This window comes from Thamnophis elegans, chromosome 11 (genome assembly GCF_009769535.1).
Source record: "Thamnophis elegans isolate rThaEle1 chromosome 11, rThaEle1.pri, whole genome shotgun sequence".
Lineage (NCBI taxonomy): Eukaryota > Metazoa > Chordata > Lepidosauria > Squamata > Colubridae > Thamnophis > Thamnophis elegans.
Genome location: NC_045551.1, coordinates 14662863 through 14687211, shown reverse-complemented (window position 1 = coordinate 14687211; position 24349 = coordinate 14662863). Strand labels below are relative to the sequence as shown.

At 40.8% G+C, this 24349-nt stretch overlaps 1 protein-coding gene across 1 annotated transcript in view; it reads left to right on the top strand.

Annotated features, from left to right (window-relative positions):
- The window catches only part of NUF2 (NUF2 component of NDC80 kinetochore complex), a 33251-nt gene extending 18883 nt beyond the window's left edge, over positions 1-14368 (top strand). The window contains exons 9-14 of the mRNA XM_032226959.1: positions 828-890; positions 3216-3353; positions 9615-9755; positions 10589-10764; positions 11711-11846; positions 13977-14368. Of these exons, the coding sequence (XP_032082850.1) occupies positions 828-890; positions 3216-3353; positions 9615-9755; positions 10589-10764; positions 11711-11846; positions 13977-14096 (774 nt within the window). The 3' untranslated portion in view covers positions 14097-14368. The remainder of the gene's footprint in view (positions 1-827; positions 891-3215; positions 3354-9614; positions 9756-10588; positions 10765-11710; positions 11847-13976) is intronic.
- Positions 14369-24349: the final 9981 nt, after the last annotated feature.

The window sequence follows — 24349 nt, the reverse complement described above, 5'->3', positions numbered from 1 at the left end:
AGCTCAGATTAAATCCTACCGTGAAATAGTCTATGGGTGTCAGTAAGCATTGAATCTATACTATTGGTTCCAGTAGTTATTCCTAATTATTGTTAGCCACCCAGAATCATAAATCAAAGCCATAGGCAGTGATGTAAACATTGAAGAGGTGATCGTGGCTTGGCTCCTGGATTCTCAGCTTCTGCTCAGGCAGCAGGTGGAAACCATGGTCAGAAGAGCTTTCTTCCAGCTTTTGTCTGTGTATCGCTTACTGCTTTACCTGTACTACGGTGCCATGGCCACAGCAACTCATGTCCTGATCACAACCAGATGGGGCTCCTGCAGTGTGCTTTTGGATGGTGCTGCCTTTGGATACATGGAAGGTACAGCTACTACAAAATGTGGCAAGATTGGAACAGCCTTGACAATGAAGAATAAAAACTATACTAAAATTGTGGATTGGTTGCCAGTAAGCATCTAGACCTCATTTAATGTAGTGGTCATTATCTTTAAAGCTGTATATGGTGTAGCACCATGACATATTACACAACACTTTGGCAGGATTGAAACTATCTATTTGAGTCATCTAGATTTCCCAAGCTCATGGCAGCCACATTTTCTAAAACTCTGTCTTCCCATACCATACCTTGTTAATATTCTGTAAGTAAGCCAAGCCTATATTGTTTTAGTAACCATTGGTCCCTAGATCCTTTATGCTTAATGTTTGGATTTTATAATTCAATATTTTTATTTTATATATTGCTATTTGTCACTTAAAATCATCTGGGGCTGGAACAAATTATAAGAATTGCAAATAAATGTTCTTAATTGTCATTCATTTTTTGTAGAATGTTTTGCAAGAAATGATCCACCAAAAAAGAATGGAAATTGCAGAAAAAAATCAGAATTTAGTAAGTAGAATTCAAGCAAAGACCAGTAAATTTAAGAATCTAATTCAAAAACTGATAAGAGTTTTATCATACTCTTCATAATTGTTTGCATACTGTATAATGTGAGATTCTTTGAAATATTTTTCATATATTTCTATATTTTAGAATCATACGGCTGGAAGGGACTTTGGAGGTCTTCTAGTTTAACCCCTTGTCCAGGAGCAGACTTTATATCATACCAGATAAATGGTTGTCCAATCTTTTCTTGAAGACCTCCAGTGATGGTGCGCCCCAAATTCTGGGAGGCAAACTGTTCCATTGATTAATTGTTCTCACAGTTGAGAAATTTCTCCTTAGTTCCAGTTTGGATCGCTCTTTAATGATCTTACACTCATTCCTTCTTGTCTTGTCCTCCAGTGATTTGGAGAATAAGCCAACCCCTCTTTTTTTGTGACAGCCCCTCAAGCACTGGAAGACAGCTATCATGTCATCCCTAATCCTTCTATTGAATAGGCTAGACATACCTTATTCCCTTAACCATTTATCATATGGTTTAGCCTCCAAAGCCTTTATCATCTTTGTTGTTGTTCTCTGCATTCTTTCTAGAGTCTCAGCATCTTTTTTGTTTCATGAAGACTAGGACTGGACACAGTATTCCAAGTGTGGCTTCACTAATGCAATACAGAGTGGTACAATCATTTTTTTTTTGTAATCTTGATGCTACCCCTCTATTGATGTACCCCTGGACTGCATTGGTTTTTAGATTGCTGCTGGCTCATACTTACTGCTGTGTGAAAAAGTCCTGCACACTTTCATTTTTAAGCTGTATTTACAGGTTTAATCAACTTTTCACTCATAGAAACCATGCAAAATTAGTACTTTGATGAAAATTTTTGTAGTCTTCCCTGAAGCCTCCGGAGGGAGAAAAATGGCCTCAAAAGAAAGCTGAAGTCAGCTGACCAGCAAGTGCATTCATGCTGGAGCTGACAGGGCAACGCCTCACGTGCCCTAACAAATGGGTTGGCGTGCCACCTATGGTTGGCATGCCATAGGTTCGCCAACAGCAGAGTTTTGAAGCTGCAAAATTCTCAGGGATCACTACATCAGTGTTTTTCAACCTTTTTTGTGCAAAGGCACACTTTTTTCATGAAAAAAATCACAAGGCACACCACCATTAGAAAATGTTAAAAATTTTTAACTCTGTGCCTATATTCAATATAGGCGGGTGTTTTTCCCACGGCACACCTTACACTATGTCACGGCACACTAGTGTGCCGCGGCACAGTGGTTGAAAAACACTGCACTACATGACGGCAAAAACAGAACAAAATATCCTGACTCTTTGGTGCCATCTAATGATCACTGGAGAGAAATCATGTTCTTTCAACATCTATCCGAGTATTAGAAGAAATGGGTTGCTTTATTTTCCTTTTCAGCAGCCTGATGCTGGGTGGCTGTCAAAAAAAGCTATTTGCATTCTATCAGACTGACTGATCCTAGGAACCATATCCATCCAAAATGCAAATTGAATTTATCATAGTTACTCTTTAGTATACATATCAGAAAAAATAATCATGAACAGAATCGAACTCACACTCTCATCAATCAACAAATCTTCCTTTAACCCTTGAAGAAAGAAAACTTGTGGCAAACACATCAAACAATTACAGACATAATGTACCATTGACAACATCATAGAATATTGCAACTGACCTAACAGGTTACCTAATCCAATTCTTTGTTCAAATTCACTACTAGCATCTGTAATACATGTCCATCCAACCTCTATAAACACATGTTCAATAAGCAGTGCACAAGTGCACAAACACAATGCATGCATGTAAGCTTGGAGGCCAACTTCAGTAGAATCTTTTATGCATTTGGGAATGTGTGCTGCAATCTCTAAGTCCCTTAACAAAAAGATAAAAGAAACTGCAGTAATTCAGTATAAAAGGATAAATAAGTGTAATTGATTTTGGCAACAACACTCCAGCTTTAAACCTATAGAGAAAATATTAACAAAATATTTAAGTATAAAACTAATTTAAAGAAAATGCATTCTTAAATCTGGTCAAATGAAGAACTTTATATTTAAGAATGCCTTGCTATCTATTTTATGCATGCTTTTTTGTATATTTCCTATGGGGAAATTAACAGTCCTTCAATTTATTATTGCAGGATAATTTATTGATTATCATGTAATAACTATATGTTGAGCTTTTATTCCTTCTCCAAAATGTATTCACAAACACTGAAAATTTAGTTGCTTAAAATTTATTTGAAAATCAAATGATTCTAAACGACTGAAAGCATTAGGATTTAAAAAATTGTATTCTCAATAAACAGAATGATCTGAAAATGGAAGCTTGTTATCTAAAACAAGAACAAGAGCAACTGAAGTCCAGGATTACAGAGTCTCCAGAGAAACTCACTAATTGCAGGGAACGGATGAAGCAGACACAGCAGAAGATTAAAAAAGACAAGGTGAAGCTTAATATTAAGGGTATTTTTGTTTTCTTTTATAATTTATCATAGCAATTACAATTGATAACAAAATCAATATTTCTCAGATTGGCTACCCATAGCTTCAGCTTCTATGGATTCCTAAAAAAGAAGTTAAATTCATAAGAATATACATTTTTCAAACCTAATGCAGTTGATTCTATCTTACATATTTGTAATAATGAAAGCCAATGAAAAGGTATCCATTAGTGCAAAATTTGACAAGTGTTTCAACTTTGTTCTAGCTTTTCTGTGTCTACAGTAATATTTAAGTGTATGTTCTCACAGTCACTCAGCTGTACTTCAGGATTAGTATTGGTCTCCAAAGTGGGATGTGGGAGGAGTCACAGCTGGGTATTAACATGGCCCATTTGCCCGGAGACTGAGGTAAATCTGAGGACACTCCCTCTGCTCCTCCTTCTGACTCCAGATTAACCTCAATCTTCGGCCCAGAAGGAGTTATTTCGGTTGACTCTCCTCAGTACAACCTTTCCCCTTCCTTCTAAGTTGCTTCCTTAAGCCTCCTATCTCCTGCACCTCTCTAGTCTTGCTTTAGCACGAGCTGCGCTTGCTGAGTTATCGCAAGCCCCCGAGACACTGGACACCGGTGGGGGGGGGGAACCCCAGGCCGCACACCGCGGGTGAGGCAACGCACGATCACCTACTCACTGGAGGACAATGGAGATTCCAGAAGCGATGGATTGGTGGCGCAGGTAGAGTGGCTCAATCGGAGCCGCCTCAGGCATTCGGACCGTGTGGTTGGTGGTTGCCATTTTGAATTGAGTGTGTACGCGCGGAGCGCAAGGAGGCGCTCCATTTTCAGACGCCACAAGCGCTCCCAGCACCGCGATCGCCCAGGAGGACTTATTTGGGCCTGTGCTCTGCTGGTAATCTGGGGAGGGCCCTGCTGACAGCAGTGCACCGGTCTCCCTTTGAGTCGCGGATCGGCAGCGTGGCTGAGAAGAACGTGGATTCAAAGAGTGCCGAATCCACGTGATAGCCAAGAGACCGAGGGTCATCGAGAGAGGAGGTAGAGAGAGACGACGAACAGTGAGTAAACGCGATGGTGGATTCCACCAGGAGCAGAGGAGTGGCTGCTCCAGGCTCCCCAAGGGGCTCAATCCAGGCAAGGAACCCTCCCAGGGGCACAACCCTGCAATGAGGGGGAGATCTATCCCCAGGAAGTGTTCTGCCAAATCCTCCCAGAAGGAGGGCTCCATGCAGGAGGTTCGCTTAACCAGGGTGGCTGGTAGGAGGGCCAGGAATAGCCTCAGCCCTTCGCCAGCCAGATCATGGTCTCCTTGCAGGCAGTAGCCCCTGGCTGAGGATCGTGGCTCCCTTAGAGAGGGAAGCCATTTATCTCCTCCCTTATTGCCCTCCCATTCCTCAGGGGCATGGGGAGACCCATTTGGCCGCAGGGCAACTAGTTTCCTCAGGCAGCGCTTGGACCCTCAATCATCAGACATTAGAGCTGTGTTGGAGCCTCCCAACACAGAGCTCCGGCCTACCCTGAGCTCTCAGAGAGTTTCCAGAACGTTATTGCTAGAGCCATTGCAGAAGGAATTGCCTCAGGCATGCAGCACCAATTTCAGGGATCTAAGTGTAAATCTTCTTGTGGGTTTCTACGAGGTCAGGCAGTCCAGCCCAAGCCTACAATTTCCAGAGAGCACAGATCTTCCTCTCCCTCCACTGCTAGCGAAGGTTCAGAGTCGGAAGGGGAGGAGCAGAAAGATATTGGATTCTCGGAGGACGAGGATTCTCAAACTCCACAGGCCCCGACCATCACGGGCCTATTCCCTCCTGCCCTGTTCAGCTCCGCTGCTGCGCAAGACCAGGGCCACAATGGACCTGGACAGCGCACCAGACCCAAACCAGACCACTACTCCCAGCACTAGCGGAGGGAATAAGAAGGGACCTTTCCACAGGGCCCAGGTTGAAAAGGAGGAGATTCCTACCCCAGACCTCTTCCTGGAGGTGCTCAAGTCTCAATGGTCTAAGCCCGGTACCTTCCCCACCCCAGGGAGCAATGATTGCAGGTTCTACAATCTCAATGCTTCTTTCACCCAAGCTTTACAGGTTCCCTCCATGGATGCTCCAGTGGCTGCCCTGGCTTATTCCTCTGCTTTTGTGACAGGGGATATCTCCAACTGCCTGAAGGCAGAGGACAGGAGGGCAGAGCTGGTCATGCGTAAGGCGGCTGCAGCCTCTTTAAGAAGTTCACCCTGCTATGGCTGGAGCAGATCTGAGACAGAACTCCAGCGTCAGATGTGAGACTACTACAGAACATTACAAAATTGATGGCAGCCACCCAATTCTCGGCGGACACCACACTGGATGCGGTAAAGTATTCTTCCATGGCTTTGTCTTCCTCAGTGGCATCCAGACGCCTGCTGTGGCTACGCCACTGGCAAGCTGAGTCCTGGGCAATGGGCAAAGTGGCATTTGGCAGAGACAGAGTACACGGGGGACAAACTATTTGGTCCTTCCCTGGATCCCATCCTTGTCAAAGACAAGAACAAGCGGAAGGTCTGTCTGCCTATGTCCAAGTGTTTGGACCACTGGGCGGTGCCTTACGCCAGGAGTCCCTCATTTTGACTCCCTGAGCAGGATTTCCAGCAGCAGAGGTTCTCTGCCCTTAGATACCCCAGACAGGGGGACAGGCAATTTTCCAGGGACAGATATAGGTTCCAACAGACCGGCAAGCGGCCTTTCGAGGGGGGGGGGTGTTCCCTTCCACAGAACAAAGTGATTCGGGACCGGATCACCCGATTGGCGGCCGCTTTTCCTTGTTTGCGGGCCGCTGGGATTGCATCACCATGGATGCATGGGTACTCCAGACAGTCAGGTTTGGGCTACGGTTGGAGTTCTGCTCCCACCCCCTGAATAGATTCCGGATCTTTCCCTCCTCCAAGAACCTGGTCAAGCAATCCCTCATGCACAAGGCCATCCGGCACCTGCTGGATATTAATGCAGTGGAGCCAGTTCCGGAGGGGGAGAAAGAATCAGGATTTTATTCCAACCTGTTCCTAAGAGCTCATGGGGGTGGAGAGCTATCCTGGATCTCAAGTCTATCCTGGAGGGGATCAGACAGGGGGATTTCCTAGCCTCGATTGATCTCACGGAAGCGTACCTCCACATCATGATTGCCCCTGATCACTGTAGGTTCCTTAGGTTCTCGTATGGGGGCTCTCATTACCAATACAGGGCCCTCCCCTTTGGGTTGGCCTCAGCCCCCTGGACCTTCACCAAAGTACTAGCCATGGTTGCAGCCCACCTTTGTGCCATCCTGGTTTGATTACATTGCTACCTGGATGACATCCTCGTACTAACCACCCTTGGCAGCCCGAGCTGAGGGGGATCTCTGTCACAATTAACACCTTGCTGTTCCTGGGCTTCTCGGTCAATCTCGAGAAAAGCCATCTAGTCCCCACCACAAGACTCCAACATTTGGGGCCATTATTGACTTGGTGGAGTGTGTGGTCTTCCCCTCACAGGAGCATAGGGACAATATTGTGGAATTGATTCGAGAGATTCGCAGGATTCGATCTGTTCCCGTAGCTCTTCTTTCCAGGCTTCTTGGCAAGTTCATCTGCATCGGGATAGAGCCCTGGGCTCGACTCCACACCAGAGAGCTGTAGTGATTCCTACTCCCACACCAGAGGAACAGGACGAGCAATGCAAGCTTCAAGGTCCTTGTGACTTCCCAGGTGCTTCTCTCCCTCCGCTGGTGGATGTCCCCAGCACTGGCCAAGGGTTCCCTGTTTAGGGAACCAGACAAGCTGGTCCTAACGACAGACGCAAGCCTGTTCGGTTGGGGGGCACACCTGCTATCCCAGAGCGATCCACCTAGCTCTTCAACGGTTCAAGACAATGGTGGCCGGAAAACACATTCTGGTGCTGACAGACAACGTGGCAGCCAAGGCTCACGTGAACAAGCAGGGAGGTACTCATTCCATGGCATTTCGCGATGAGGCAGTGCGACTAGGGAACTGGGCGGAACGGAACTGCCTGTCGATTTGGGCAGAACACATCTCGGGTGGAGAATCAGCAGGCGGACTGGTTCAGCAGAGAGACAGTAGACCACGGAGAGTGGCAACTTCACCCCAGCATCTTCGAGCAGATCTGCCAGAGGTTCGGCCAACCGACAGTGGATCTCTTCGAACGCCCAGCTTCCGAGGTTCATCTCACGGTTCCCAATTTGAGGGTCATCGACTCCCTGTGCTGCAGATGGCCGTTGGGCCTACTATACGCTTCCCTCCTCCCCGGGGTTCTGAGGAAGCTAGTGTTAGAGGGGGCAGAGATCATACTAGTGGCTCCTTACTGGCCACGCGTCCCTGATTCGCAGATCTAGTAGAGATGTTGACTCTGCCCCATTGGAGAATTCCACGGGGGGAGGTGGCCCTGTGCCAGGGGAGTCAGATTGGCTCCATCTGACCGTCTGGCGCTTGAGCAGAAGCAACTAAGAGAGGCCCAATTTTCCACTGGAGTCATCTAGCCCACAGGGTCAGGTTCTTCAGGGAGTGCTGGATACTCGGGGCTCAGGCCCAATGATCCCTCCCTTGGACATCTAGCTTTGGTATGTCCCAGCTGTGACTCCTCCCACGCCCCACTTCAGAGACTCTCAGTTGGTCTTACCTGAATTATATGTTTCAAAGATGGCGTGGGAGGAGTCACTTCCCGCCCAACAGGTGTGCTTCTGTGCAAGGGCCTGAGTGGGTTACCTACAGGTAAGTCAGGGACCTGGGAGGGAGTTTGGGTGGGTCCCTATCTCTTCCTTCCCAGGCTTTACTTCAACTGAACCATTGGTTAATCTGGAGAGTCAGAAGGAGGAGCAGAGGGAGTGCCCTCAGATGTTAATACCCAGCTGTGACTCTTCCCATGCCATCTTCGAGACATGCAGTTCAGGTAAGACCAACTGATATTCCCAAATCATGGTTCCCAAAGTATTTAGCTCTTCATCATTTGAACCAATTTATTTCCAGCTCAGATAACCCCATTGAAGGAACTGTTGTGATGATAGGTTTGCAGCAGTAATGCCACAGGCATTACACAGCAGTGATGTCTGTTGTCAAGATCTCTTACATTTTGGCTCCTAGGCTCTTTTTCTTTCTTTCTTTCTTTCTTTCTTTCTTTCTTTCTTTCTTTCTTTCTTTCTTTCTTTCTTTCTTTCTTTCTTTCTTCCTTCCTTCCTTCCTTCCTTCCTTCCTTCCTTCCTTCCTTCCTTCCTTCCTTCCTTCCTTTCTTTCTTTTGCTTGAGCAAATGCTTAAGCACCAGAATGCCACACTACTATTTCACCAAATTTTAAAAATTGGGCAACAGTATAATTTTGCTCTTCTTTCTAGTGAATGGTTGAGATTTGTGGTTTTTAATCTCTCTAGTATTTGTGGAGCATAATAATGCTTTTTTATAATGATATAAAAAGATAGGTACAGTATATAGATATACTTTTAGCTTTTAGCTTAAAAATACCCTTAGGTCCTTGCCTTCATCAATCGTTAGTTTCACCCTGATGGGCACCAATAGAGTCTAATATAGTGCCAACTAGTTTGCCCACTTTTGATCAGCAGCAAATTTACAGCTGATTTAATAACAAAATTTATAAGTCAAACAACTAAGGCAGATATAATGCTCATACTGAACAGTTTGCACACAAGATCTGGGAGAAATACAGAATAGATGAAATCTTTCCTTGAAGCCAGGGTGCAGCCAATTCCAGTTAAAGTAAAAAATGAGTCCAGAGTTGTAGCTGTAAAAGTCAAGGATAGAACTAGAAGGTGGGATGCCAGTGATAAGTATCTCTGGGAAAACAGGCACTAACTGAGAAGAAAGTTGTTATATCATGGAGAAAAATAATGGCCTGCCTTGGAGGCAGACATGTATCTTGCAAAGCACAGAAATGTTAATGAACCTCTATAGAGAAAAACTCAAAAAATGTTTTTTTTTCTTGATATTTATCCTAACCAAATTGAAAAGAAAGGATTATAAGGTATTGATTGAGATGTGAAATGTTATTTGGTATCTGAAAAGTTATTATATCAAAAATAAGATAACCTGTAACATGGTAGAAAACTTTATATGAAAAAATAAAAGATTGAAGAAAGGAATTGCTGGCGGTTATGGTACTTTGGATTTGGAACACAACTGATTAGAGTTAGACAGTTTCATGTGGTTATAGGTATATTATGAATGTTGCAGCTCCATCCATACCAATCTCCTCAATTCTGATTTTTTTTATTATAAAGCAAGAAGTAATCGAGAAGTATGAATCTTATAGAGACTTGGTAGAGATGTTTCCATCGTGTCAACAGGAGGTTCAATTTTACAGAAAGAAAATGCAAACACAAGGAGCAAATATGGATAAACTATCAAATATATTGGCCCAGGTTTGTCTATTCAAATATAATATCATCTATTCAACTTGTTGATAAAATATTTTGAGATACTCATTCTTAGTAGAACATGGTCTGAAATAAATTGTGGATTCGGTACAGCGTTAGCAGAGGACTCATAAAGGAAATAGGGCGTTTTTTGCTTCCTTGTTTCAAAGTAAGCACATACATGAACACACACACACACACAAACACACAAACACACACACAGGGAAATGCATATTCTTTGCTGAAGTTTGCAGTGTTCCTCTTCAAATTAGAGGGAAGTAATGGAAGCCCATTACCTGCTCCCATTGTTCTCAATTTATATTAAATCTGAACTGGAAAAAAAAACTTATAGCCCTGCGGGAAATGAATTGGAAGACAAAATCATATTTAAGATACATTGAGGCAGAGTAATATTTTGCCTGAGATTCCCCAGTTTTACTAGAAGCAACTCATCCAAACAAACTCATAGCAAGGTAATAGATACTGTTCTACAATGCATGAGTTTTCATATTGCATATTTATTGCTCATTTACCAATCTGTTATGAGCAGAATAGCACATTTCTTTAAGAACCCATAATAGAACAACTCTTAAAAAAAATTGAAAAGTAGAGTTTATAACCTTGGGGAAACAATAATTAATATCTACAGTATATGTATAATTGTTTTTTCTTCGCAAAAATATTATGTAAATATTACACCCCTTTCAAAAGCTTTTATTAAATAATAAATTTACTTACTAAATGTGGATTACTCAGATGTTACATTTGTTTAGCTCGATAGCATTTGAAGTGATATTTTCGCTAATTAATGCTTGCATTCTAAAACACTTGTTTTTCAGATCAGAACGTTAGAGGACCAGATTGAGAATAGCAAAAGTGGATTCAAGAATGCTAAGACGGAAGAAATGTCATTGAAGAGAATAGTTACAGTTAAACATGAAAAACTTGCTGCTGTTGAAATCAAACTTAAAAACATATATGAGAATGCTGAGCTGCAGAAACAGGCGATAACTGAGTATGAATACTGGCATTTACATTGTTGTTTAATTCTGCTTATTCTGCCAGCACCTTTAATGTAATGCAGAAATAGTAATTTGAAGAAAACACACTAAAATATACTGTTTTCTGGTAAATAGGCATATTCTTGAAGACATAACTTTCAGTAAAGTTTGAACTTCATGCTGCTTTTCTCTTCTTTAGCTCCCTGAGAAAAGTAACACTGGAATAGCTTCATGATGACAACTTCAGTAAAAACTATTTGCTATTCCAGAATCATTCATAATTTCACTGTCATTTTTCTCATTATCAAAGACTTCAAGTTCTGTTGGGAAATTGGGATTTGGATCCCAAAGGAATGCAAGCAAATGGGAAATTATGCTTGATCCTCTATTGTCATCAATAGAGACACATGACAATATTTACAACAGAGGTAGTGTTGTATTCAGATAACATTCCTAAGAGATGGAGGTGGGTTTCTGCCAGTTCGCCCTGGATCGGGCAAATCGGCTCTGCCCACCCGCCCGGACGCTTCTCCGCGAGCTTCCACAGGCAAACTGGTAGTAAAATAAATTGAAACCCACCACTGCTAAGAGACTAAATTGCCACTAAAGTAGTTCCTTTATTGCCACCTGATATTTCAAGGAATTGATCTGTAAGTTATACAGAAATATTCGCCACCATTCTCTTTTTTCTTCATCCCACTAAACAGTGAAGTAGAAGGAACTGTACCATTTTCCAGTCTTGTCTGCTTTTGAGAATTATGGCTCGTTGATGTTTCCCAAATCCATACCCCAAATTACATAGAAGTAATGGAACTTAGTAGGAAGGCCTTCAACCGTTAAGCAACAAACCATAACATCCTCGCTTTTTTAATTTTTATGACCCACTTTTTTCTGCATAAAAAGATTAAGTAAATCTTAAATTTGTGGATGGTGCTTCTAAATAGTAAAAATATTTTCTAGATGCTGCAATAAATTTCAAGAGAAGAGAGGAGCTGTCTGTGAAAAACTGACAGCAACAGACACAGAAATCATGCAACTCAAAGGTGCCATTCAACAGCTCAGTGACAATGTTGAGAAAGAGAAGGTGAAAGAGAAGGTGAGTGCAGCAGACACGCCTGCTGATATGGCTTTTGTTAAAGTTCCTTCAGGCATGATGTTATCCAGCTGCTAATGTTATCTGCAGAGCGAAAGCTTTTATGTATAGGACTGTATATTCATTGGCTTCGCTCCCTGCAGACATTGACACTGAGCGTGTCAGGTAGGCAGCTATCATCTGAGTAACATTGGCCGGCTTTATCCAGGCATTCATTTGCTGAGTATTAGCATAGCATAATACCCAAATGTGATTTAAACAGCACAATAAAAAAATCATTCAAAAACTTATCCAGGAAGTCGACACTATTGAATTCTGATACTACAGAGTATGTATATATTCCTATCATATACTGTATATGAATATATGCATAGGTGAAACTCGAAAAATTAGAATGTCATGCAAAAGTTCATTTATTTCAGTAGTGCAACTTAAAAGGTGAAACTAATATATGAGATAAGACTCATTACATGCAAAGCAAGATTTGTCATAATTGTGATGATTATGGCTTACAGCTCATGAAAACCCCAAATCCACCAACTCAGAAAATTAGAATATTACATGCAAGCAATAAAACAAGGATTGTACATAGAACAATATTGGACCTCTGAAAACTCTTAAGCATGCATATGTACTCAGTACTTGGTTTGGGCCCCTTTTGCAGCAATTACTGCCTCAATGTGGCGTGGCATGGAAGCTAACAGCCTGGTGGCACTGTGCTGAAGTGTTTTGGAAGACCAGGATGCTTCAATAGCATCCTTCAGCTTTTCTGCATTGTTCAGTCTCATGTCTCTCATCTTTTTCTTGGCAATGCTCCATAGATTCTCTATGGGATTCAGGTCAAGAGAGTTTGTTTGCCAATCAAGCACAGTAATCCCACGGTTATTGAACCAGGTTTTGATGCTTTTGGCAGTGGGCAGCTGGAAAATGAAGTCAGCATTCCTATAAAGCTCGTCTGCGGAAGGAAGCATGAAGTGCTCCAAAATTTCCTGGTAGACGGCTGCATTGATCCTGGTCTTAATGAAACACAGTGGTCCAAAGTCCTGTTGCTCAGTGGTCCAAAGTCCTCTTTTCTGATGAGAGCAACTTTTGCATCTCATTTGGAAACCAAGGACCCAGAATTTGGAGGAAGAATGGAGAGGCCAATCAAGCACAGTAATCCCACGGCCATTGAACCAGGTTTTAGTGCTTTTGGCAAAAGTTGCTGTCATCAGAAAAGAGGACTTTGGACCAAGGAGGATCTAAGACTCTGGTATCATGTTCTATTGCTTGTGTTTGTGTTATGTTGAATTCTAGTATGACATGATCACTGTCACCCAAGGTTCCTGCAGTTTCAACTCCCTTTATAACTTCTTGTCCCTCTAGTTCCTCCTCTACCTTTTGGACAACAAAGTTGTCAACTAGATTGGTTAGGATCTTATTTGATTTTTCACTTGGTGCAGAATCAGTTTTCCAATTGAGAGCATCTATTTTTTCTGCTTGATTGGGTGGCCTATAGTATACACCTATGGCCATGTCATTCTTTTTTTCTTTTATATTGACCTATATGCATTGTAGGAGGTTTTCGTCTTCGGTTTCATGCATTTCTGTAGCAATAGAGTGGTCCTTTACATACATTAGCCGCCCCGAGTCCTCTGGGATTGGGCGGCCTATAAATTTAATAAATAATAATAATAACATTGCAACTCCACCTCTTTTATGGGATCTGGCTTTTTTTTTTTAACAGTTTGTATCCTTCTATCAGTATGTTTCAGCCATGGGTTTCGTCCCACCAAATTTCTGTTATTCCAACTATATCATATCTATCTTCATGTATTAATAGTTCAAATTCATCGTGTTTGTTACCCAGACTTTGTGCATGTATATATAGCACTTGAGATCTTTATGTCTGACTCTCCCCTCAATTTTAGTTTAAAGCTCTCCTGATAAGTTGAGCCAGTCGTTTTCCGAAAATATTATTTCCAGTTTTTCAAAGGTATAGCCCATCCCTTGCCAGAAGTCAATCATGAACATACTACAGACCATGGTCCAGTATATACATCACTTAAGGGTGTGTGTGTGTGTGTTTGTGTGTGTGTAGATCTCATGTCTCTTATAAAAAAATAATGTCTGCTAATCTTCTACCTCTTTAAGGAGATCTACCTCAGCTTGAGGATTGGCTTGGAGAAATATCATGAAAATCTGGCCAAGACAGTGAACAGCTACATATCATCCAGAGAAGACAAAATTGCTCAGTTAACTGGACTTTTTTGATATTGTAATTTTAATTATTTTACATCATTTTCTTGAGCTAAAAATATGGAGTAGCCTTTTAAGTGCAAGAACTGTAGAGCTTACAAATTGTCAAATGACTATTTTCTGTTTTCCATTATGTTAATATTTTCTTAAATTAATAGAATTAAGAGATGTGAACTTGAATTTGCTTTCATTGGATAATAATAGTACCTTACAAATGGTCATATATTTATAAATTTTCTTTAGTCATATAATAAAGATTTGTGAATCTAAAAGTTTATAAACCCTAACCCAACATTTTCTCTGTTAGAATGTTTTTTTTTAATTACATTGTAAAAAAAATCACTCGAATTTTCAGCAACAAATATTGGCCATTGATTTTTTTAAATTTCAAGATCTTATGCATACTGTTATAGACAATTCCTGTAGCACCAATTATTTTAACAGCCCAAATCTCAGGAGATTACTAAATCCTACAAGATTTTTGCAGAAAATCTTGTAAACATTTCAGTGAGCACACCATGCTCTGCTAGGAATTTTTAATCTTGAAATTTGGGGTCCTATGAACGTCCTCTGAATGACTTTTATGAGCAAAAGTGCCCACTGGCATGTTTCTGATTGAGAGTTTACATATGATGATTTAGAAACCTGCTAAAAAATAAAAGTTAAGACTCATTAACCTACATGTTTCATTTTTTTACATAATAAAAACCAAATTTGATAATCTCTTTCTGATGTATTAATGGTGATGTGTTTATAAAGAATATATGGGCCATTTTTTAAATAAAACTTGTTAATTGTATCTAAAGAAATCTTTAGCTCAATATTAATTAGCAACCCCAAATTCAGCATTTTAATAAAGATTATATTCAATAAATGTCCATAAAATGTAGTTGTTATACTCATTTTAATGTTTTTGTGATTGCATACATAGACAAATGCCTTTATTCAAGTAAGAAATATCAATAAAACCCTGCTTGAAGTGGGGAATCCTGCTTTGTGATTTTTAGGTTAGATAGTTTACAACTGAACAATACAGCTGCAATGTAAGAAGACAATCATACTAACAGCATCAGTAGTTCTCCAGAGATCCAGGCTTTTACTCTTTCCTGGAAGGATAGGGTGCTTCAGTAGGAAGGGAACTTCTGTAGACACATATCTGCTGTCTGGCCTCCTTTCTCACAGCACTTTCTGAGTTGGGCAAGTAGAAAGGGTTCACCCACAAAAGTGCGCCTGACAAAAGCGTGCCCGACAAAAGCGCGCCCGACTAAACCGCGAGTTCTAAACCGCGCCGACGAATGAGCGCTGAAGCCCGCCGACAACAGCGCACCGACAGAAGCGTGCTGTAACCCTAAACCTAACCCTAAACCTAACCCTAAACCCAAACCTAAACCTAACCCTTACCTTAACTTAAATCGCGCTTCTGTCGGCGTGCTGTTGCGGCGCGTTGATGACATCACGGTTTTAGCAACGCGGTTTAGTCGGCACGGTTTTGTCGTTCGCCCTTTTGTCGGGTCACGAGTAGAAAATTTGAAACCCTGGGATTGTAAGGCTAGTTTTGTATCACTTTCAAGACAGTTCCAGATTTAAATTTAAAGACTAATTTCAAATGCATTAAAAGTTTTAAATGAGAATCTCCATTGTACTGTATATCCAAAAAACATGATTATGTTATTAGCTGTTTATGTGTTAGTTTTTCTATTCTATCCTGCAGTTAAGAACTCAAGGCTAGGTACACTGTGCTCTTTTCTATTTGTCTTCACAGCAGCCCTGTGATCTGTTTCCAGTTAAATTCAGATCTGAATGATAACCTTATGAAAAATTGGATTTAAACTGACTATTTTGTAATAATTATGTAATTGTATTCAGAAGTGATCAGATTGGCCTAATGATATGAAAAATGAGAAATGCTTCACTTATTTTAATTATTTCTAATACATCATCACATTTTTTGCAGTGTCAGCCAGCTATAGTAGATATTCTCCACTCATCTTTTCAGTCATAGATGTACCATTATATTTGCTAAAAAAAGAATCCTATGTTTGCCCACTAAGTGACACTGTTGCACTATCAAATATTTACTTTCAATGTTGAATGTATAATTAATTTTGGCCAGTCAGGACAAAGATAAATCTGCCCTGTGACAACTCAATCAACTTTGAACAGAGACCTGAAAGACATAAGAATTGCTATAAAAACAACATATTAAGTTGTCCATAGATTCTTAAGTGAAAGTTTGTGGCCAATTTCTCCCTAGGATCTCAGTAAGTTCTGATAGAACTGAGTGATGTGCTTGCTCCAATAGATTTGTGTGGGATAGGGCTTCTGAATTTGCAGATTCATCGGGAACCCCATGGACAACGTTCCTCCAGGCCTTCCTGTCTTCTATCCTCTGGAGTTTATTTAAGCTCATGCTTTGGTGACTCCATCCAGCGACCTCGTTCTCTGTCATCCCCTTCTTTTGCCCTCAATCTTTCTCAGCATTAGGCTCTTCTCCAGTGAGTCCTTCCTTCCCATTAGGTGGCCAAAGTATTTGAGTTTCAGCTTCAGGATCTGGCCTTCTAAAGAGCAGTCAGGGTTGATCTCTAGGACTGACCGGTTTGATCGTCTTGCAGTCGAAGGGACTCACAGGAGTCTTCTCGAGCACCATAATTCAAAGGCTTCAATTCTTTGGTGCTCAGTCTTTCTGAGCCGAGGTAGCGCAGTGATTAGGGTGCAGTACTGAAGGCCACTTCAGCTGACTGTTATCTGCAGTTCAGCGGTTCTAATCTCACCGGCTCAAGGTTGACTCAGCCTTCCATCCTTCCGAGGTGGGTGAAATGAGGACCCAGACTGTGGGGGCGATATGCTGACTCTGTAAACCGCTTAGAGAGGGCTGAAAGCCCTATGAAGCGGTATATAAGTCTAACTGCTATTGCTATTGCTATTGCTTTCTTATGGTACAACTTTCACAGCCATATATTGCAACTGGCAAAACTATAGCCTTGACTATATGCACTTTTGTTGGTAGGGTGATGTTTCTGCTTTTTAGTATGCTGTAGAATTTAGTATGCTGTACTATTTGCCATAGCTTTCCTTCCTAGGAGCAAGCGTCTTAATTTCTTGGCTGCAGTCCCCATCTGCGGAGATCTTGGATTCCAGGAAAATAAAAACTGTCTCTACCTCCATTTCTTTCCCATATTTTTGCCAGGAGTTGAACGAGCCGGATGCAATGATCTCAGTTTTCTTAATGTTAAATTTCAAGCCAACTTTTGCACTCCTTCATCTGCATCAAGATGCAGTTCCTCTTCACTTTCTGCCATTAGAGTGGTATCATCTGCATATCTGAGGTTGTTGATATTTCTCCGGCAATCTTAATTCCAATTTTTGATTCATCTACCCCTGCCTTTCTCATGATGTGCTCTGCATATGTTAAATAGGTAGGGTGACAGTATATAGCCTTGCCAGACTCTGTTCCCAATTTTGAACCAATCAGTGGTTCCATGTCCAGTTCTCACTTTTGCTTCTTGACATGCATATAGGATTCTCAAGAAACAAATAAGATGGTCTGGTACTCCCACCTCTAAGAACTTGCTACAATTTGATGTGATCCACACAATCAAAGGCTTTAGTATAGTCAATGAAGTAGAAGCAGATGTTTTTCTGGAACAACTCAGCTTTCTCCATGATCCATGAAGAGCCGAGGTGGTGCAGTGGTTAAAGTGCTGTACTGCAGCCACTTCACCTGACTGTTATCTGCAGTTCGGCCGTTCAAATCTCACCGGCTCAGGGTTGACTCAGCCTTCCATCCTTCCAAGGTGGGTGAAATGAGGACCCAGATTGTGGGGGCAATATGCTGACTCTAAACCGCTTAGAGAAGGCTGAAAGCCTTATGAAGCGGTGTATAAGTCTAACTGCTATTGCTATTGCTATCCAGCGTATGTTGGCAACTCGATCTCTAATTCCTCTGCCTCTTTGAAATCCTGCCTGTACTTCTGTTAGTTCTCGATCCACATACTGCTGGAGCCTAGCTTGTAGGATTTTGAGCAAAACTTTACTAGCGTGCGGAATTAGTACAATGGTGCGATAGTTTGAACATTCTTTGGCATTTGCTTTCTTTGGAATTGGAATGTAAACTGACTTTTTCCAATCTTGCCATTGAGTTGCCATTTCCTTCTCCAGTGGATCATGTTTTGTCAGAGCTCTCTGCTATAGCCTGTCTGTCTTGGGTGGCCCTACACAGCATAGCTCATAGCTTCATTGAGCTACACAAGCCCCTTCGCTACGATAAGCCAGTAATCTATGAAGGGGACATAAGAATGCAGTCTTCCTTTTTTTAGGAATAATCTCAAGTTTCCTGATTTCCAATATTTATCACAATTACCAAAGCTTTGCTTCCAGTAAAAAAGCAACTAGGGGCTAAACAGGTAGTCCTCATTTTGTGACCACAATTGGGACCAGCAACATGGCTATTAAATGAAGTGGTTGCTAGTGAAAAATCGTGATTGCGTCTTTGCTTCACAGTATCAGAAAGATAAGATCCAAAGAGATATGAACAAATGGAAGAATATGTAGAATTCAACTCATTAGAAGGTCAGGTAAAAGGCAAATGATATAGTGCTTTCCTCCCACCCTCTGCAATGCTCACCCCAACACTACGATAATTAGCAAGAAGAGGAATAATGTTTATTTACATTCATTGGAGAGGAAGGGATTATAAGAATAACGCACACAATGGCAAATACACATCAAAAGGAATGTGGTGGCACCTGTTTGCATAGCATATTCCGCTGCAGCAGTTTAAGAGCTTAAAAAAGCTTTCAGTGTGAAACTCATTAGGGTCTGGTCAATTTCATACAGCAGCTGCAAGCTGGCAAATGGATTCTGATTAAATAAACGCACAAAGTGAGCTTGTTAACTTGCGGTTAGCACATTTTTAGGGAAGCCCCCTGCTGCAGAAAAAAGCAGCTGAAGAAGTTTAGCTAATTTTTCTGCTGCTCAGGGGTTGGAATAAAAAAATGGGCCAGGCACAGGAAAATGCCTACTGATTAGTGGCAAAAACATGTCAGTCCCTGCAAAAGTTATAAATGTGGGAATTGGTTGTAAAATTACTTTTAATTGGTGTTGTAACTGAACGGTTGATGTCCAAGGAAGTTGCTAAACAAGCATTATCTACCTCAAGTATTCTTATTTGCTGAAAATAAAGTCACAAGGAAAAAAACTTAGACAAATTGTATATTAGGACATGTATCAAATTATTGAATTGTGTGCTTAATGTTCTTACTAACGTTTAGAAAACAATGACTTGAAAGCCAAAATTAGAGGACCGGAAGATAGGCATTTTGTATTCACTTTATCCAAAAATGGTCTGTGAGCTACATTTTGTGCAACATTTCCAAATCAAAGAGTCAAGCATTATGCAGAGAAAAAAATTACTTATTTTTTCTTAAATACAAAAAAATTCTCCCAAAACTTTGGGAGTTGAATTCTGGGAGTTGAAGTACACAAGTCTAAAAGTTGCCAAGGTTGGAGATCCCTGTTCTAAGGTATCTCAGTTAGAGCAGATGATGCCGCTATCATTTCACTAACTCAGTAGAGTTTTCAGCTTGTTGGTCAGATACATCTGCAGTCCATACATTCTCTAACAAGTTCAGTATTTTAAGTATCCTCTGTCTTCAGTATCAAGCAATACAAAATTAATTTACTCAGTGCAAAATACCCTAAAGAGTGCAGCTGCCATCACTTCATTTTGTCAGCACACAAATATTCAGCTTATACCTGCAGCAACCAAGGTTTTTTTAGTCAAAATATATGAAGTCAAGTTTTGACTGTAAAATAGGGTTACCAGATCAATTTTTTCCAGATCCCTCAAATGTTATTCTCAAGAATGAGGCAGAACTAAATAGCCTCTGATGGGAAGGAAAAAATAATGTTATATTTGTTTGTGTAGAGGTTAACATTTCTGACTTTTGAAGATAAATTCTCTATTTTTGAAGTTCCTATTGGAAAAGAACATACTCCACTTCGGATTCTCTTTAAAGACTGGAAGCATAACAACATGATTGTTGTTCAGTGGAGGCATAATAAAATATCCTTAATCTTATCCTGCTCTGATCAGACTAACAACCAATTTACGTGAACATAACACAAAAGGTGATCAGACACATTCTTATATCAGTTCACTTTGCAGATAGATAGATTGATAGATAGATAGATGTAGATATAGATATAGATATAGATATAGATATAGATATAGATATAGATATAGATATAGATATAGATATAGATATAGATATAGATATAGATATAGATATAGATATAGATATAGATATAGATATGGATGATATGGATGATATAGATATAGATATAGATATAGATATAGATATAGATATAGATATAGATATAGATATATTCCAAGATAAAAAACAAGGTTTAACAAATGGCAAGTTTTATTCTTGTTTAATTTAAGTGGGAATGGCTACTTCATCATAGAATAACCCAGCTATGTTTCTGTTAAGTTAAATATTGAAGAGAAGAGGGCCAGAATACAGCCTCATTTCACCTCTTGAATTGAGGCACTACCACATTTAAATTGCTTAACTTGTATAACTTTTTTGTGCAACATTCAGATTAAGCAAAGTAATCTCTGTGGGCCAATGAAACAATTGCACCATTGTCTTCCTCTAGGGATGGAATCAGAAGTTGATTTAAATCGTTAAGTGTAACATATCAGAAGTGGAGAAAAGTGGGCATGTTTCTGTTGTCTGCTAGAATCTGCTTGACTTTAGAATCAAGCAGGATTGGCAGACCCAGTACAAATTTGCAGACCACACTGGGAAAACTAGAAGAAAAGGTCACAGTTGGCTAACTGATACCCAACTATCAGTGTCTGCAGTCCAAAACATCCAATGGCAGCAGAAGATGTGACATTCAATTTCAGACAACCCACCTAGTCTTGGTAGAGCATCTGTTTCCAAAAATTAGGGCTGTGCAAAGCCTCAAATGTGTGAATAGTCATTGCTTTGAAGAGATAAGAATGTAACTTGGGGATTCAGTGGCTTTGCAATGTCTTGAATAACCACAAGGAGGCTTCCTCCTCTGTAAACATTGTCTATCAGAGGGCTTTAGACAAGTGCTGCTCTGATTTTAGTATTTCAAGTTTTATATATTAGTTCAGGCAGAGTGAAGGATTCAACCTTTTTTCTGCCAGTCTTTTTTGGACCTGGTTTGATCTATTTGTTTTGTCTCATCTACTTTTTCCAAGATCCATAGCCTTTTATCCTTGTTTAGCCTAATTTCTTGATTTGTCTTACATGTAACACAGTTCTTATTCATTAACAGAACAACAGAGTTAGAAGGGCCTTGGAGGTCTTCTAGTCCAACCCACTGCTCAGGCAGGAGATGCTATAGCATTCCAGATGAGTGGCTGCCTGGTCTCCTCTTAAAAGCCTCCAGTGATGGAGCACCCACAACTACTGAAGGCAAGCTGTTCCACTGGTTAATGGTTCTCATTGTCAGGAAATTTCTCCTTAGTTCTAGGTTGCTTCTTTCTTTGATTAGTTTTCATCCATTGTTTCTTGTCTTGCATTCTGGTGCTTTGGAAAATAGGTTGACCCCAGTGGTGGGTTTCAAAATTTTTTAGAACCTCATTGGTAGGTGTGGCCTGTTTTGTGAGAGTGGCTTGCTGGCCATGTGACCGGGTGGAAGTGGCTTGCCAGCCGTGTGACGGGGTGGGCGTGGCCAACTTATAAAATGTGGTGAAACTCACTTAGCAACGCTTTTGCTTAGCCACCAAAATGTTGGCTCAGGAACTCTGGCATTGAAGCGTGCAAGTCTTAAAGCTGTCAAGTTACAAGACCCTTGAACCCCTAACCCTTTAGAAAAAAACCCAGGGGTGTTCAAACTTGACAGCTTTAAGACTTGTGGACTTCAACTCCCAGAATTCCTCCTCCAGTCATGTTGGCTCAGGAACTCTGGCATTGAAGCACACAAGTCTTAAAGCTGCCAAGTTACAAGACCCTTGCACTCCTAACCCTTTAGAAAAAAACCCCAGGGGTGTTCAAACTTGACAGCTTTAAGATTTGTGGACTTCAACTCCCAGAATTCCTCCTCTGGCTCTTCATCTTGATGATGTGCGGACGGGCGGTGGGAGGGAGCTGGAACTGGTTCTAAACAGCATTGTAGATTTGTGGAACCTCTTCTATAGAAGAGGTTAGAACTGGCAGGAACCCACCCCTGATGTGACCCCCCTCTTCTTTGTGGCAGCCCCTCAAACATTGGAACACTATTATCATGTCACCCCAGTCCTCCTTTTCATCTTTGTGCTCACCCTATCTATAGTTCATCTCTTTAGTTCTCCCCATGCCTGATTTTTTAAAAAAGTTTTTCTTTCTTTCTGCTGTTGCTCTCTATTTTTTCCTATAGTAGAGCTTATGGTCTAATGGGTTTTTTTTTTTTTGCAATATTTTTTTATTTTTTGTTACAAATTTTAAAACCTCTTTACAAACAAAGTATTGACTGGGTTTCTCCCCCCTTTTACATTCTTTATTGAACATAGTTAATCACATCACTCCCTTACATAAAAATGAATACCATCACATCATTTCCAATTTCAGCCCCACATTTTCTTTCCAAATTTTCCATCATAAGTTTAAATTTTTCTTAACACATAGACAAAATCACTTTTCCCCCTTACGTAAAATTGAATACCAAGGATTGTCATTTCATTTTCCATTTGTTATTTCTAGTTTCTATATGCAGCTTATATAATCAAATTCCATTTTAATATAACAAGCATTTTACTTAATTGGCTATCCACACTTAACAATAATATCTTATTTTGTGTAACATCCACAATATCAAAATATATCCTTTTTATCAATGTCTCTCTTTTTTATCTTTTCCTTTACCTAACCATTTTCCCTTAACTCATCCCTTGCTCTTTTTAAAGTTTAATGTTTATTTTCCTTGAGTTTTCTCCTTCTTTTTTTATCTCCTACACTTAGGTTCCCTCTTTTCTTCTTTTTTTCCCTTTTGTATGTCTTTTGACTTTTCCCTATCATTCTTCTATTATTTCTTTGAGTAACCCTCCTTGGTTTCCTCTGTTTTGCTTCCCACTATTTCTCCTGTTGCTTTTAGGTTTTTCTTTTTTTGGATAGTATTTTCCTTTCTCGCTCTGTTATTTTTTATATCTCTGAAAATCTCAGTGATTGCCTAGCTGACTTTTATTGTCAAATTTCCCCCTTCCTATTAGTCTTTTGCTTCCCTTTTACATTTCCCTTTATCAGTTCCTTTCCACCACCCTGTTCTGTATATTTCAGTGTTTTTTTTCTGGTTCTTTAATACCTTTTAGTGTTGAGCATGCATCTTGCAACATTTCAAGTATTTCTTCAAACATCTCACCTTCCATGTTCAAATTTAACAGTTTTAATAAATTTTTAATATTTTGTATTTTACCACATTTAATTGAGTCTGTCTCTTGTTTCCAAATTTTCCAGCTATAATATCTAATCCCAAGGTAAATCAGTGTCAGGCGTGCCTCCTTCATTAATCAAGAAAGAAATCTCCCAACTCCATTGTTTGTGGAATTAAAAGTACTTTTACTGGTTATGAATAGATAGCAGTGAAGTAAAGCAAGGTCTGAGTCAGAAAAGCATGAAATCATACATATCAAACATTTGCCCAACCCCCTCCCTCCAACAACCCCCACCTCATTGCCCAATTTGCAGGTGTCATGTGGGTTGCATCTGCAAGAACCGGTTCCACCACAAATGCGCGAACGACAAAAGCGCGCCTGACTAAACCGCGGTGACAAAACCGCGCCGACAAAACCGCGCGCCGAATGAGCGCCGAATGAGCACTGAAGCGTGCCGACAACAGCGCGCCGACAGAAGCGCGCTGTAACCTAACCCTAACCCTAACCCTAACCCTAACCCTAACCCTAACCCTAACCCTAACCCTAACCCTAACCCTAACCCTAACCCTAACCCTAAACCTAAACCTAAACCTAAACCTAACCCTAAACCTAACCCTAACCCTAACCCTAAATCTTACCTTAACTTAAATCGCGCTGTTGTCGGCGCGCTGTTGTCGGCGCGCTTTTGACATCGCGGTTTTAGCGCCACGGTTTTGTCGGCATGCTTTTGACGTTCGCGCTTTTGTTGGGTCACGGCAAGAACCAACATCAGGTTGGTATGCAGGATGGTTGGCCTTGACCAGATCCCAATATCGGCCATCAGCATGCACAGAAGATGGTGAGAACAAAACTCCCTTTTAAACTATCACACCTGAAC